General features: G+C 44.7%; 1 protein-coding gene across 1 annotated transcript in view; it reads left to right on the top strand.

Annotated features, from left to right (window-relative positions):
- The window catches only part of xrcc1 (X-ray repair complementing defective repair in Chinese hamster cells 1), a 42,151-nt gene extending 31,648 nt beyond the window's left edge, over positions 1-10,503 (top strand). The window contains exons 15-18 of the mRNA XM_056286323.1: positions 4,734-4,873; positions 5,608-5,698; positions 7,468-7,543; positions 9,224-10,503. Of these exons, the coding sequence (XP_056142298.1) occupies positions 4,734-4,873; positions 5,608-5,698; positions 7,468-7,543; positions 9,224-9,331 (415 nt within the window). The 3' untranslated portion in view covers positions 9,332-10,503. The remainder of the gene's footprint in view (positions 1-4,733; positions 4,874-5,607; positions 5,699-7,467; positions 7,544-9,223) is intronic.
- Positions 10,504-15,012: the final 4,509 nt, after the last annotated feature.

The raw sequence follows: 15,012 nt of genomic DNA, 5'->3' as shown, positions 1-15,012 counted from the left end.
GCATGTTGCACAGCAGACTTTATTTTAATCGGCTGGCCGATAAAACATATGCCAATAACGATATAAAAATGATGAATATCTAAGCCGATAATCGGCCATACCGATATCGGTCGATTCCTAGTCTGCGGTGATGTTGCCTGTCTGTTTCCTGAGTCTGGAGGTGTATAAGTCCTGAATGGAGGGCAGGTTGGCACCAATGATTTTCTCTGCAGACCTAACTGTTCGTTGTAGTCTGTCCCTGTCCTGTTAGGAGGCAGAACCAAACCAGACAGTGATGGATGTGCAGAGGACAGACTGGATTATTGCAGTGTAGACCTGAATCAGCAGAGCCTGAGGCAGGTTGAGCTTCTTGAGCTGGTGGAGTGATACGGGACTAGATATGGTCTGGGATTTCTGTCACGGCAATTTGGTGATGTCAGAATCAGAATCATGCTTATTGGCCATGTAGGTTTACACATACATGGAATGTGACTCTGGTGTCATGGCTCTCTCAGTGTACTGAACATAGAATAACAACACTACAACACAACAATCTTCACATATATACACAAGGACTGACTTATACAGGTGAAATAAGAGGTGCAGTGGTGCAGAGAATATATCAGAGATGCTGAAATACATGTTAGCAGGTTACTTGCATACATGCCTGAGATAGATGGACATGACACAGCATACCAATATAAAGTAAATACTTTTAAATTTCTGGTTTCAACTCTTCACACAGCATTCCTGCACGGGTGTGGATTTATTTTTTTTTGTCTACTTCCAATACATCGCTGTGCATTCAGCATCTTTAAAGAGCCAATATTATTTCATATAATGTGACATTAAAAACACAAAAGTTTGATATCCCTGATATAAACCTGTGTAGTGAATATTTTCCCTGTACACTGATGAACTTAAAGCATGTTTCTTACAGGACACCCCAAGTTCTTTGTTTAGAAACGATTAACAAAAAGTGCACCAACCCATTACATCAACAAAAACAAACATCGCATTGAAAAACTAAAGGCTACACATATACACGTCACATGGACACAAGTTCTGTTCCCCAGAATACTCAAATATGTAGACAAATATTTATCCATCCACAGAGCCAATTACACACACACACACACACACACACACACACACACACACACACGCACACACACACACACAGGATGTAAGCTAAATCAAGGGTCTCAGAGAAAAGGTTTTCAGTCTGAAGTGTGTTGGTACATCTGAAGTGTGTAATGGGGGGAGGCAACACAGATTGAAGCTAAGTGAGGGCTGGCATGTGTTAAGGCCTGTGGGACTGACTCAAATCCATTATATTCCAAGACCAGAGTAACCATGAAACAACCTTCATACTCAAGTAATTTTGCCTTGTGGCGTGGCAGTTATTTAATTCCACGCTGACATTAAATGAGCGAGACAAACATCTCTTCAAGTATTGTCACACTTTAATATCATGTAATATGTCCATGAACATGATACACAAGCCTAGATGGTTGAATGCGTGCCGATCAATACAGTAGTCTGTCTCTCTTATAAGGTAGTTATCTGTTCTTCCTCTCCTTACCTCATATCTTACAGCTCTCATCCCACCAAGGCCACTTCTCCAGTTACTGTGTACAGACTTGGTACACTCAGTGAGTCTCCCCTACATTCCTCTGCTATCAGCCAACCGCTAACAACAGGCCTTCACTAGTTCACATGGAGGAGACACCTTATAAGACTGACTACCTTTGTTCTGTTACACATGGACTTAGGCATAGATCTAAGCAAGTAAAATAAAGTTAAACATGGTAGAGGAGGATGCTCCTATACCAGGTGCTCAAGGTCCTGCCACAGTCCAAAGACATGCAGGTCAGGTGAATCGGCCGCACTAGGTGTGTGTGTGTATGTGTATGTGTGTGTGTGACTGCGGGGATAGGCTCCAGCATCCTCGTGACCCTGAGAGCAGGATAAGCGGTTTGGGTAATGGATGGATGGACATGGTATGGGTCACACATGGTCAAAGATTAAAAGCAAGCGAACATCATATATGACTTGCTCTCACACCTTGTCTTTTCATTACGGCTTCAAAAACCTCTTTCACACTGAATTAAGTCTCATCTATGTTCATGTCAGCTTTATTTGTACAGCCCAAAATCACAGCTACAGTTGTCAGATGGTTTTGTATTCACAGACACCTGGTAGAAACCACAATGGATGTCACCTTCTGTCCTTACCAGGAGAGTTTTAATTCTCTTCACCTTGCAGTTTTCAGCTTGGAAGATGTTTCGCCATTCAACTGCTGGCTTCTTCTTCATGGCTTCTTCAGTTTTGATGCCAGGTGCAGAAACCTGACTATGTAGCACCGTGGTAGTACCACACCTCTGTTTGAAAGAGGACCTGTGTGGGGACAGCTGTTCAGAGCTCGCATTCTTGTGGCACACTCTGAATGTGACATCGCTCACCTGGGACACCTCTACTTTCCCTGACCTGGGCCAAAGTGGTGACCCATCATGTGACTGCGCTTTCTCTTTTTCCACCCCACTTTCCAGGGACTAGGTCAAGGGGGCATGTCAGGGGAACCGCTTAAGGCAGTGATGCGCATTGCAATGTTATAAGAGGGGGAAAAATTATGGTGGCACAGTGGTTAGCGCTGTCATCTTACAGTAAGAAGGTCCTGGGTTCGAACTCCGGGGTAGTCCAACCTTGGGGGTCATCCCAGGTTGTCCTCTGTGTGGAGTTTGCATGTTCTCCCCATGTCTTGTGGGTTTTCTCCGGGTGCCCCAGTTTCCCCCACCATCAAAAAGACATGCATGTTAGGGTTAATACTCCTGTCTTTAAGTAGCTCTGCCCCTTTGGCTCCTGTTTCGAATCTTCTGGCCTTCCTGTTGAGAATTTGTTCTGTCCTGGTCCTCAAAACTGGTTCTTTTCTTTTAAACGAGTGTAAACTGCTGAGTTCTAGCTTTGTCAGAATGGGAGGAGCCATCCGGATGAATGGCAACGCTTCGTCAAACTGAAAACTGATGTCCACCTGGATGACTGAAACGGCTGTATACAGACACCTTCCATCCTCACACCTTTGATTTAGATGCACACCGTTACCGCACTCCTTTGCTTAAATATTCAAGTAAAAAAAAAATCCTCTGCGTCTGTCCTGAGCATTTATTCCAAATCTTTTCTAACACCTGGCCTTGGTAGGCTTATTCTTCACTTGTAGGCACTAAGCCTCTTGCCTTTCTTCTCCTGCTTTTGCTATTTTTCCCAGTTTTGCTTGATTTCATGTCATTCTGGTGATTTGGAACTGGAAGGTTAATTTACTTTTGTGTCTCTGAGAAGACGTCTCTCAGAAGGAGTCTCTGGAGACGAGGGACCACGCCGTTCACCTTAAAAGAACATAATCGACTTAAAAGTGTTTTGCAAAGTGTCTGAAGTTGTTATGAGTTGGAAGGTAAAAGTTATGAAAAGACAATCCCAGTACAGTCAGTCTACACAGTGATTTTTACATTTTCTTTTTTTGCACCACTTTCCAACTCTCACGCTTCCACTGTTGTCGCCATGCAACAACTCAACTCCTCACAGGAGTACAGCGTGAGACTTCTGCTCTGAATAGAGGTGGATTGATAGCGATACTGCTCACTTATTAATATTGTGGCTAAGGCTCTTTAGACTTTGCCCGCAGCATGTTGAGCTTGTTAGTGCTAAAAAAAAGAGCTCTTTTAGTCAACATTATTTAGTGAAGGATTATATTGCAGCTTGGTGCACAGCAGTCAGCTGACACAAGCTTGCCCAAAACCAAATCGATTTTAAAAGATTCTGCTACCCGTCGCTCAATTTGACTTTTAATGATTTGAAAATTACTGGAGTACAATATGTGGTTTGTGCCTTGGCCCACTAAACCGCCAGGACCAAGTGCTTCACACGGGGAACAAAAAGAAACCAGATATGTGCTCCATGTGTCGGCCCTGTGGTGGCCTGTCCAGGGTGTCCCCCCGCCTGCCGCCCAGTGACTGCTGGGATAGGTTCCAGCATCCCGCAACCCTGAGAGCAGGACAAGCGGTTTGGATAATGGATGATGGACATCCTCACTACCTAATGTTCTTAATTATTGTCATCCCAAAACATTAACTTAAAAAAGGCAACATTTTAGAGAACGTAATCCTTTTGCTGTTTAAAATATTTAGTAAGTAACGTGTTTTTTTCTTAAGATTTTTTTTCCCCAAAATGAATATACACTCTTTCACAGTACACTTTACTATTCCATCCTTGAGTGACTGAATCCCTTTATATCAATGATGTGATGATATTTTGGGGATTATTGTTGGTGCTTTCACAAGATATTTACACACAAGAAAATGTTTAGAAGTGGTCGTTAGTCATGTCATTTCACTAAGCTACAGCTGTCTGATAAGTTCAGAAGACTGTCACTTTACTGTCATGCAGCCTTTTAGACCAGGGATCACAGCATTTAAACTGTACATCCACATCATCTATAACCAAACTCCCATCTAGTCACATATCTCCATATTTTACACATCTTGAAGTATCAGGATCAAGGCCACAGCACAGTGACTGTGTGGCCATGTAGAAAACGGGTTTCTGGAGAAGAATTTAAGTGCCAAGGAAAGCGTTGGGGGAGAATTTGTATTTTGTACATCTTTTTCCCTATTTTTTGAAAGCAGCAGGCCCAGACAAAACATGCCGTGCGCAACAAAACATTCCAGGATTCCTTCTCTTTTTGTTGCCTCTTCTTACAGGGTGGAGAGCGAGAGCAGGCAGAAGAAAACGGTAGCAAGGAGTAAAAACGTTAAAGAGGAAGAGGATCCGTACGGGGGGTCGACAGATGAGAACACAGATGCAGAGGCTGAGGAGGACCACCCCATCCCAGAGCTGCCAGGTCTGTCTGTCTGTCGCGTCCATCTGTCTCACTTTGTCTATTCCTTTCTGTTGAAACTACAGTGTCACATCTCACATCCGCCCTCAAATGTCTTCTCCTCTGTTCTCAACACTGCCGCTTCTTGCACACAGCCCCTATCACTTCTAACAGCATTACAGCGGATTTCTGTGAATGTTGAGATGTAAATAGTGTGTTTAAATGCCTCTGCGCTCTTTTTTTGGATTTTTTCCCCCTTTTTCTCCCCAGTTGTACCCGGCCAGTTACCCCACTCTTCCAAGTAGTCCCGGTTGCTGCGCCACCCCCTCCGCTGATCCGGGGAGGGCTGCAGACTACCACATGCCTCCTCCGATACATGTGGAGTCACCAACCGCTTCTTTTCACCTGACAGTGAGGAGTTTCACCAGGGGGACGTAGCACGTAGCAGTTCCCCCTCCCCCCTGAACAGGCACCCCGGCCAAACAGAGGAGGCGCTAGTGCAGCGACCAGGACACATATTCGGCTTCCCACCCACAGACACGGCCAATTGTGTCTGTAGGGACGCCCGACCAAGCCGGCAGTAACACAGGGATTTGAACCACGATCCCCATGTTGGTAGGCAACGGAATAGACTGCGACGCTACCCAGATGCCCCTCTCTCTGCTCTCTTAACAGTGGTGACCAACATGTCCACACGCTGTACAATACTGTTTTTTTCTTGTTTTTTTTTTTAAAGTTTGATTTCTCTTTACCTTCAGACTTCCTCAGAGGAAAGCGATTTTTCCTCTACGGAAAATTCCCGAACAACGAGAGGCGTCTGCTGCTGCGGTACATTGCTGCATTCAACGGGTAAGAGAAACCGAGTGAGTCTTACAGTGGTGCTTGAAAGTTTGTGAGCCCTTTAGAATTTTCTATATTTCTGCATAAATGTGACCTAAAACATCATCAGATTTTCACACAATTCCCAAAAGTAGATAAAGAGAACCCAATTAAAAAAATTAGACAAAAATATTATACTTGGTCGTTTCTTTATCCAATATTACATATCTGTGAGCGGCAAAAATATGTGAACCTCTAGGATTAACAGTTAATTTGAAGGTGAAATTAGAGTCAGCTGTTTTCAACCAATGGGATGACAATCAGGTGTGAGTGGGCGCCCTGTTTTATTTAAAGAACACGGATCTATCAAAGGCTGGTCTTTGGCAAGAACAAAGGAGATTTCTGAGGACCTCAGAAAAAGTGTTGTTGAGTCTCATCGGGCTGGAAAAGGTTACAAAACCGTCTCTAAAGAGTTTAGACTCCACCAATCCACAGTCAGACAGACTGTGTACAACTAGAGGGAATTCAAGACCATTGTCAGCCTCCCCAGGAGTGGTCGACCATCCAAGATCACTCTAAGAGCAAGGCGTGTAATAGTCAGCCAGGCCACAAAGGAACCCAGGGTAACTTCTAAGCAACCAAAGGCCTCTCTCACATTGGTTAATGTTCATGAGTCCATTATCAGGAGAACACTGAACAACAATGGTGGGCATGGCAGGGTTGCAAGGAGAAAGCCTCTGCTCTCCAAAAAGAACATTGCTGCCCTTCTGCAAGATCACGTGCCCGAAGATTATTGGAAAAATGTTTTGTGGACGGATGAGACCAAAATAGAACTTTATGGTTTAAATGAGAAGCGTTATGTTTGGAGAAAGGAAAACGCTGCATTCCAGCATACGAACCTTATCCCATCTGTGAAACATGGTGGTGGTACTATCATGGTTTGGGCCTGTTTTGCTGCATCTGGGCCAGGGCGGCTTGCCATCCTTGATGGAACAATGAATTCTGAATTATACCGGCGAATTCTTAAGGAAAATGTCAGGCCATCTGTCTGTGAACTGAATCTCAAGAGAAGGTGGGTCATGCAGCAAGACAACGACCCTAAGCACACAAGTCGTTCTACCAAAGAATGGTTAAAGAAGAATAAAGTTAATGTTTTAGAATGGCCGAGTCAAAGTCCTGACCTTAATCCAATCGAAATGTTGTGGAAGGACCTGAAGCAGTTCATGTGAGGAAACCCACCAACATCCCAGAGTTGAAGCTGTTCTGTACGGGGGAATAGACTGAAATTCCTCCAAGCCGATGTGCAGGACTGATCAACAGTTACCAGAAACGTTTAGTTGCAGTTATTGCTGCACAAGGGGGGAGGGGGGGGGGTCACACCAGATACTGAAAGCAAAGGTTCACATACTTATGCCACTCACAGATAGGTAATATTGGATCATTTTCCTCAATAAATAAATGACCAAGTATAATATTTTTGTCTCATTTGTTTAATTGGGTTCTCTTTATCTACTTTTGGGACTTGTGTGAAAATCTGATGTTTTAGGTCATATTTATGCAGAAATATAGAAAATTCTAAAGGGCTCACAAACTTTCAAGCACCACTGTACACTGTCACACAGAACTGGGAAAATGTCAGGATCTTGTCCTTGTCTCATTGTCTTAAATTGTGATTCTGTTGGACATGTTGATCGACTCGATTGTTTCTGTGATTCACATACTGGTTGTAGAAATGGGAAATGCACAAAAAATGCCTCTTCTTTTTTTCCCACTGATCTTTGTCCCTATATGTCCTCCAGAGAGGTGGAAGACTACATGAATGAAAAGGTGCAGTTTGTCGTGACTAGTGAGGGATGGCATGACTCTTTTGAAGATGTGAGTAGAATCCTCATTTCTACAATTCACTCACACACACACTCTGTTGCTCGTTTCTACCTCTCTCTATGTCAGTGTCTCTCCGACTCCCCTCTTCTCTCTCTATACCATGACACTGCACTTCTTTGAGAATCATTGTAGTATGGTGATGTGTATTACAGAATCCACAAGTTTGGATGGTTGGGACATTTTGTCTGGGGGTGTACAAGCACATGTTTTGGTTTAACGTTCTCACGAGACACACACACACACATACACACACACGGCATTATGATTATGTTGTGCAGTCAGTTGCCTGCGGGAGACAGACTTAAAGGGCCCACGTTATGCTATTTCTCAGTTTAATATAGTCATTTTTGTGGCCTGTTTACAAATTACAGGAGGTTGAATTGGTTCATCTGGACACAAAATTTACTGAGAGAAACATTTCATCATCATCTAAGTTAAAATATCATGTGCTCTTCAGTTACCATTTACTGTATTTACAAACATTTGTTTGGTTTTTTGGTCAAAAAGCATCCAGTTACACAAGTACAGGCTGTGTGCAGCACCTCCTGCTCACTCAGCCTGAAACGGGCTGTCCCCCACCACCACCACCAACTGTTCACTGTACCAAGCCCACTCTGTTGTGATGGGCCAACCAACCACTTAGAGCATGTGGGGAGAGACTAAGGCTAATTTTTTTTTACGTTTTCGTGTGCTATTTCACCATTAAATTCACTTCTGGGAATTTTTTATGTGAGAAATCAACTGTGTAAATTGATTGCGAATCGAAAATTTGCTCTATTTTGGAGTCAAGAAGCTCCACAAACTGGCGACCAGCCGGCCAGTTTGTGCTATCTGTTGGTAGGCCATAGAATGGACCGCCACACCACTGAAATGCTCACTATTAAGCTTCGTTTTGAGGCTTCCTGCCCCCAGTCTACCTAGCTTTGTTTGAGGGCGGGCCAGAGCAGCCAGTAGGTTGGCCTTATGAAACTGTGTTACATAGTGACATAGATAAGTAACAGAAGAAAAAGCTGGACTACAAACGAAGCATTTCAGGCAGTTCAGGAGTGGTGTTTTCTGTCAGAATGAGTCCCTTTGGCGTGCACTTTGGCTTTGTAACTCTGCAGACATTTTACATGCACCTCCCAGCTAAATAACACACTAAAGGCAAGGGGAAACACCCAAAAAGCATAATGTTGTTGTTGTTATAAGTGTTGTAGGATTGTACCAAGTGCTTGGCCAACAGTCTGTTCAAGGGTCCACAGAGAACAGCGTTAGTGTCTCTGAATGTGTGGAAGTGCAGCCAGTCTTTGAGACAGTTACTGAAAGCAACAGGTGCCTCATGTTGTCTCGGAAGCTGTTATAAAATGGAGGACTGTAACGCAAATGAGAAACATGGCTGAAAACCCATCCAGAGGTTTTGGTTTGGTGTGGTTGGTGTTGGGCCGTGTGAGGTCCTCATCACACACTGAGAATCTGAATGTGTTGTTCAGTCTGTTCTCATGTACAGCGACCCAGTTAGTTATGGAGTCAGCCATTTGTTCCACAATGTCCTCCAGCAGCTCACATTAATCCAGACGTGGGCTTGAGTTTCCCCTCCCCGCCAGTTCATCTGCTGCTGAATCCCTCTGTCTCTTTTATTCGTTCATTCACTCACTCAGTCTGTTTGTCTTTTGTCTGTTTCCACTGCAGGCGCTGCTGGAGAACAGCAATCTGAATTTTGTCAAACCTGCATGGATTTACGCCATCAATCAGCGGCAGAAGATGCTGCCCTACCAGCCCTATTCTGTCGTCCCTTGAACAATGTGTGCTCGTTTGTGCACACACACACACACACACACACACACACACACACAGACGTGGTTACAGCTGTATGAAGATGCACTGGGGAAAGCCATATACAGTTTTGAGTTTTATTTTGTGGTTAACCAGTTCTCTGATGCCACGTTGAAGCAATAATCCAGCAATGGTTCACAAATTCCTGTCGTTGACTTGAGGTGGCTGATTTCTGTGAACGTCTGTGAAATCTTCAATAAACAGATAAATGTCCTGGAAAGAAGATGATGTCATCACATCACTTTTTGACAGACTGACCGTTAAATCAGTCTCTGAAAATCAGCCATCACATTTCCTGGGTTTCTCTGTGCGGGTAGATTTAGGCAGAAGGTCTTTAGTTGGGTTAAGTTTAGGGTTAAGGTTTGGGTTAGGCTCTTCATCAGTTCTCTACTTGAGAGGTGTTAATTTTGGTTTTGCAGCATGGCCAGAATCTGCAGTCTTCCTCTTGTGTTTCATTAACCAAGCACACACACAGTCTTCCATGCATCCACTGTGGAAACATTACATCTGGCTGGTGCTGTCTGGTGCTGTTCCCTCAGGTCTGTCTGGGGATGAGCGATCGTCCCTGTCCTGACCGTCCTGACCCACCAGCCGCAATGAAGCTCCTGACTGGTGTTAGCAGGCAGACTCCCATGAAACCGCTAGAATGTCAAGAAAACGTTTTGGCTAGTTAAGACTGGCTGCTGTAAGCAAAAAACAAAACAAAAAAAATATACAAAAAGGTCAGTTTTATTTGTGTAGCCCAATATCACAAATTAAAGTTTGCGTCAGTGGCTTTACAGCAACACGACAAAAGGTGAAACTGACACAGCCCTGACTCTTAACTTTCTGAAACCTTACAGAGCTCTTACAGTGTCAGCAGTCTGAGTTTGATGGACTTCATGTTGTGCTCTTGTTTTATTGGCGTGGCTGTCTGACTTTTAAAAGACAGAGTTTTCTTGTTGGCTGACAGGAGTTAAACTCAACATAGTTTTGTGGATCAGTTGATTTACAGAATGTGTACTTGAGCCTTCTAGACAAATGGCAAATTTGGGCTCATCAACAGCAGTGGCTGCTCGCTCGTCTACAAGTGGTTTGTTTACTTCTGTATCTTGGCTTTTTTCTCTGATGATAAATAATTATGTTGTCCAAATAAAAACGGATTTTTAATTAGTTGTACTACTTGTTTTATCTTTCAAGTCGGCGTCCTTGACCGCTGCCTACGTGTCTTCTCCTCTGTCTGACGCCTGAGAGCCACTTGCACCATTACATTACCTTTCCACTTCTCATCTCTCATCCTCTCCTCTCAATTACTCCTCCTCTTCCTCCTGTTATGAGCCCAGGGCCAGAGGGTCCTGTGCTCCTCCGCCGAGGGAATTAGAGAAGAAGGAATGCGTGCAATCAACTGGAGGAAGGAAGGGCGGTTGAAGGAAAGATGGAATATTTGAATTCTGGACAAGGATGCATTCTGAGTACCGTGCAAATACCCGCTCATCTTTTATCAGATGCTGATTACATTAAATTGGGGGGTGAGGGGAGCAACATTTAGAACTTAAAGCAGCTGAGTTACCACAGCTAACAGCATCTCTGACTTCCTGTCATGTTTCAGTCAATGCTCTCGTCTGTTCTTAAGATCGGCATGATGACTGGATGACTGGGAGCCCAAAGTGTGCAGTTTGAGAAAGCTATTTATGCACCAGAGGCCCCCCCCCTTACTTGTGCTTGTGCTGTTGCTGGTGTCTACAGGCCGCCATCCCATCAAAGGGATGGCGGCTTGTCCGGGGTGTCTCCCCGCCTGCCGCCCGATGGCTGCTGGGATGGGCTGCAGCGTCCCGTGACCCCAGTTGGGATGGGCGGCTTGGATAATGGATGGACAATAACCTTGTCGGTTAAAACTGAATTTCCCAGCTCTAGCTTTGGTATGACTTGGTACTTTCAGAGTCACGTGTGCAAAGTCTGACAACGATGTCTTTATTAATCATTTTATTAATTTTGCAAGAACAACTCCATGTTTATTTCTGCTAGGAAATGCAGTTTTTCTGCTTTTCCCACTCACCTTAATGTGCTTTTTATTAATGACTATGTAGACTATGGCAAAGAGTAGACTGACTTCAAGTCACCGCAGTTTTACCCAGCCAGTATGATTAAATCAAGAGGTTACTTGATCGTTAATCAATGAGGTCTTAACTTTCCCTTCTGGCCTGCCACCAACCACATGATAGAAAATGAGTGTTTTCCTTTTAGTAGGGCCATGTGTAAAATCCATGAAATCTACTACTACTTCCAGCTGCTCCTGTTAGGGGTCGCCACAGCGGATCATCCGTTTCCATCTCTTGCTTTGTCTCCAGACCGTCCAACCTGAGCTGTCCCTCTAATATACTCGTTCCTAATCCTGTGCTTCTTCATCACTCCCAATGAAACTCCATGAAATAAATCCATGAAATACGCCATTCACAGTATTTACTCAGTGCACCGTCATCAATGTTGACTGTGGACACAAACCATGATGATTATGCTACAACGACTAAATTAAAAGTCACGTTGCTGTAAACAAAACCTACTGAAATCATAATCCACAAACTTAACTCTGGTGCCTAAAGTGGATTCAGACGTCGCCATCTTTCAGCCTGTGTCTTTTCTCATCCAGTCTTCTGTTATTTTGTAAGTCCCCCCTCTCTCTCTGTCTCTCTCTGTCTCTCTCTCTCTCTGTCTATCTGTCTCTCTCTGTCTCTCTGTCTCTGTCTCTCTCTGTCTCTCTGTCTCTCTCTGTCTCTCTCTCTCTCTGTCTCTCTCTCTCTCTGTCTCTCTGTCTCTGTCTCTCTCTGTCTCTCTCTCTCTCTGTCTCTCTCTGTCTCTCTCTCTGTCTGTCTCTCTCTCTCTCTGTCTCTCTGTCTCTCTCTCTGTCTGCCCCAGTTTACATAGCATTCATTAACTGTGGGCATTTGACTGCTGGTCTTGTCCCGCGTGTCTTGCAGTGGGTGAGTACACTGCTAAATGCAGACAGATGGACTTCATTTTGTTCCAGTTAAATCACTTTTAACGATGTCTCTATTCTGTTCCAGTTAAATCACTTTTATTGATGTCTCTATTCCTCCATCTCAATCACTTGCTCACTGCCTCTTTAACGGGTTTCAAGACAAGTGTGTTGCTGTGACAGCCTCTCCCCTCCATCCCTCCCCTCCCCTCCTCTCCTCTCCTCAAGCTGCAGTTTGCTCTCTGCTGTTCATCTGGCAGGGCTGGTGCTCAGCTGCTCTGACCTTACGTACCGCCCGTGATAGCGGTGAGAGAAGGGGAGCACTGCTGGCGGGCGGAGGAGGCGGTGAATGGTGTCGCCTGTTGTGCACTGAGATGGTGGTGGGAGAGCCAGACATGCACCTGCGGACGCAGGATGGAGGAGCATGACGTCCAGTTTGAACCTCACCATCGTTCTTTAGACGGCGTCCCACACTGAGCTGAGCCACGTCTGCTGTGGTGCGGGTGAGTAGGGTCCGGACTCATTTCATGTCTGTCCACGAAGACGCTTTTGTCCTTGTGCTTGTACAACGGCTTGTTAACCTTCACAGAGAAAGACTGTTCAAGTAGCTCTGGACGATCAAATGGCAGGTGAACAAATGAAAGGTGTGTGCAAAGCTCTCTGCAGTTATTGGAAAAGATGAGCCAGGAAGGGCTGTAGAAAATAAGATCAATTCTGAACTGGATTTCCTCAGAAGATTATACAGAGATCCAGTTCACCCCAGAACACTTACCATTCACGTGACAAACATGGTGACAGCTTTTCAGGTGAAAGGACTGCTGGCGTGAAAGTGGACCCCACTTTTGAAAACGGTAACTATTCATAATAATATCCACAATGAGCCGGGAGTGTTGATTTTGAAGTGGTGGCTGCGGGTGTTATTTACACACAACCAGTCCTTGTCATTCACTGTGATTTCATGTTATTCTTTTTGACTTGAGTTGTCACTGAAGCTTTTTTATGTGACTTATTCAGTTTTTTGGGGCTCTTTATTTGCTGAAATATTTAAAAAAATCATTTCAAAATCATGACGCAACAAAATGATCAGTGATGATTGTCTTTCTTCTGCTGCAAACAAAGAGAAAGCTTTAAAATGAGTTTTATTCCTGCCACCAGCTCCACCGTGCAGTCCCAGTGCAGGTAACACCAGCTACAGAAGAAGAACTTCTGAGGGTGTGGTTTGGACCACAGCATCAGTCTTGTGTGCTCTGGTTGACTTTGCCACGTGCCCTGAGAAAGATCAGAGTTAAGAACGGAACAGCAGATTAAATTACTTCAAATGGACGTGCTCATGCTGGTCTGGAGTGAGGAAATGACAGCCGGCCCTGGTCAGTAGCAGCAGATGTGTCGAGATGCAAAAGGTGCTGCCGGCCTGCAGACAAGCACCAAGAACTGTATCATGAAGGTCTCGACCCGCACGGCCACGCTCCCAGTAGTCTTTCACACTGAGCGAAATGGTCCGAAGCAGCAAACTGTTAATGGCTCGGCAGCCGTCTTCCTGTATGGGTCATCGCTCATCCGATGACACCGAGCTCCCCCAGCGCTGTGTCCGTGACTCGGGCGGTGATGGTGTGTGAAAGTTTTACAGGACCAGCCTGTCGTATTGTCTGTCAGGGCCGTGCACGCTGTGAGGGAGCCATCTCATTTGGAACAGTCAAATGAAATAATTTTACCTAAACGATGCTACGTTCAGCCTGAATGAAAGGTGTGTGCTGTAAGGAAGATGGTGTCCCCAGGTGGTGTCCCCGGGTGGTGTCCCCGAATGGTGTCTGGGGTTTACTTCCTCAAAATACTCACTTCATAATCTCTCCCTCTGGTTTAAAAAAAAAAAAAATTTATGAATCACTGCATTAAAGAACGGCTGGAATTCACTCAAGTAAAGCACAGCCACATTTTAACTAACTCAGGTGAGTAAGCCCAGAGAAGGTTTATGGTATCTTGCAGAGTAATTACCCACGCTGCCTCTGTCCTCCCCCACATGTGAGTCCTGTAGATCTCCGATCAGCTCACTGACCGCTTACTCACATCAGCATGGATTTTCAGTAAACACATTATTTATTGTGTGTAGGTCCACCTCACTAGCGTCCTCTCACTGCAGCACATTCTCTCTTTCTCCCTGTCTTCCTCCCTTCCTCTCACGCTCTTCCTCTCCCTCTCTCTAGCTCGCTCTCCCTCTTTGTCTCATTCCCTCTCTTTCTTCCACACCCCATCTCTCTAAAAACCGCTCTCACCCCCCCCCCCCCTCTTGCTCACTTCCATTCCGTCTGACCTCAGATGCTCTTTCTTTAATGATATAGAGCTGGAGGTGTTTTGTCCACCCCCCCACCCCCCTCTTTTCAACTCACAGGCCTTGTTTGCATCGTTGTTGTTATGTAAAGTATTTCTAAAGCACGTTATGTAACGTAATTTAAAATCATAAAACGATCATCAGTGTATGTCTATATCAGAATGATGATCTTCTATACATATAGGTCGCCGCGACCCTGACAGCAGGATAAGCGGTGTGGATTATGGATGGATGGCTCTTATATATGTACATATAGGACCCTGCGACCCTGACAGCAGGATCAGCGGTTTGGATAATGGTGGATTGATCTGATATACACTGTTGAAAAACAGATGCTCAGGAAAAAGGGGTTTTGCTGCTCCCTCA

This window comes from Lampris incognitus, chromosome 9 (assembly GCF_029633865.1).
Source record: "Lampris incognitus isolate fLamInc1 chromosome 9, fLamInc1.hap2, whole genome shotgun sequence".
NCBI lineage: Eukaryota > Metazoa > Chordata > Actinopteri > Lampriformes > Lampridae > Lampris > Lampris incognitus.
Note: the sequence above shows the minus strand (reverse complement) of the source record. Positions and strands in the feature narration are given on the sequence as shown.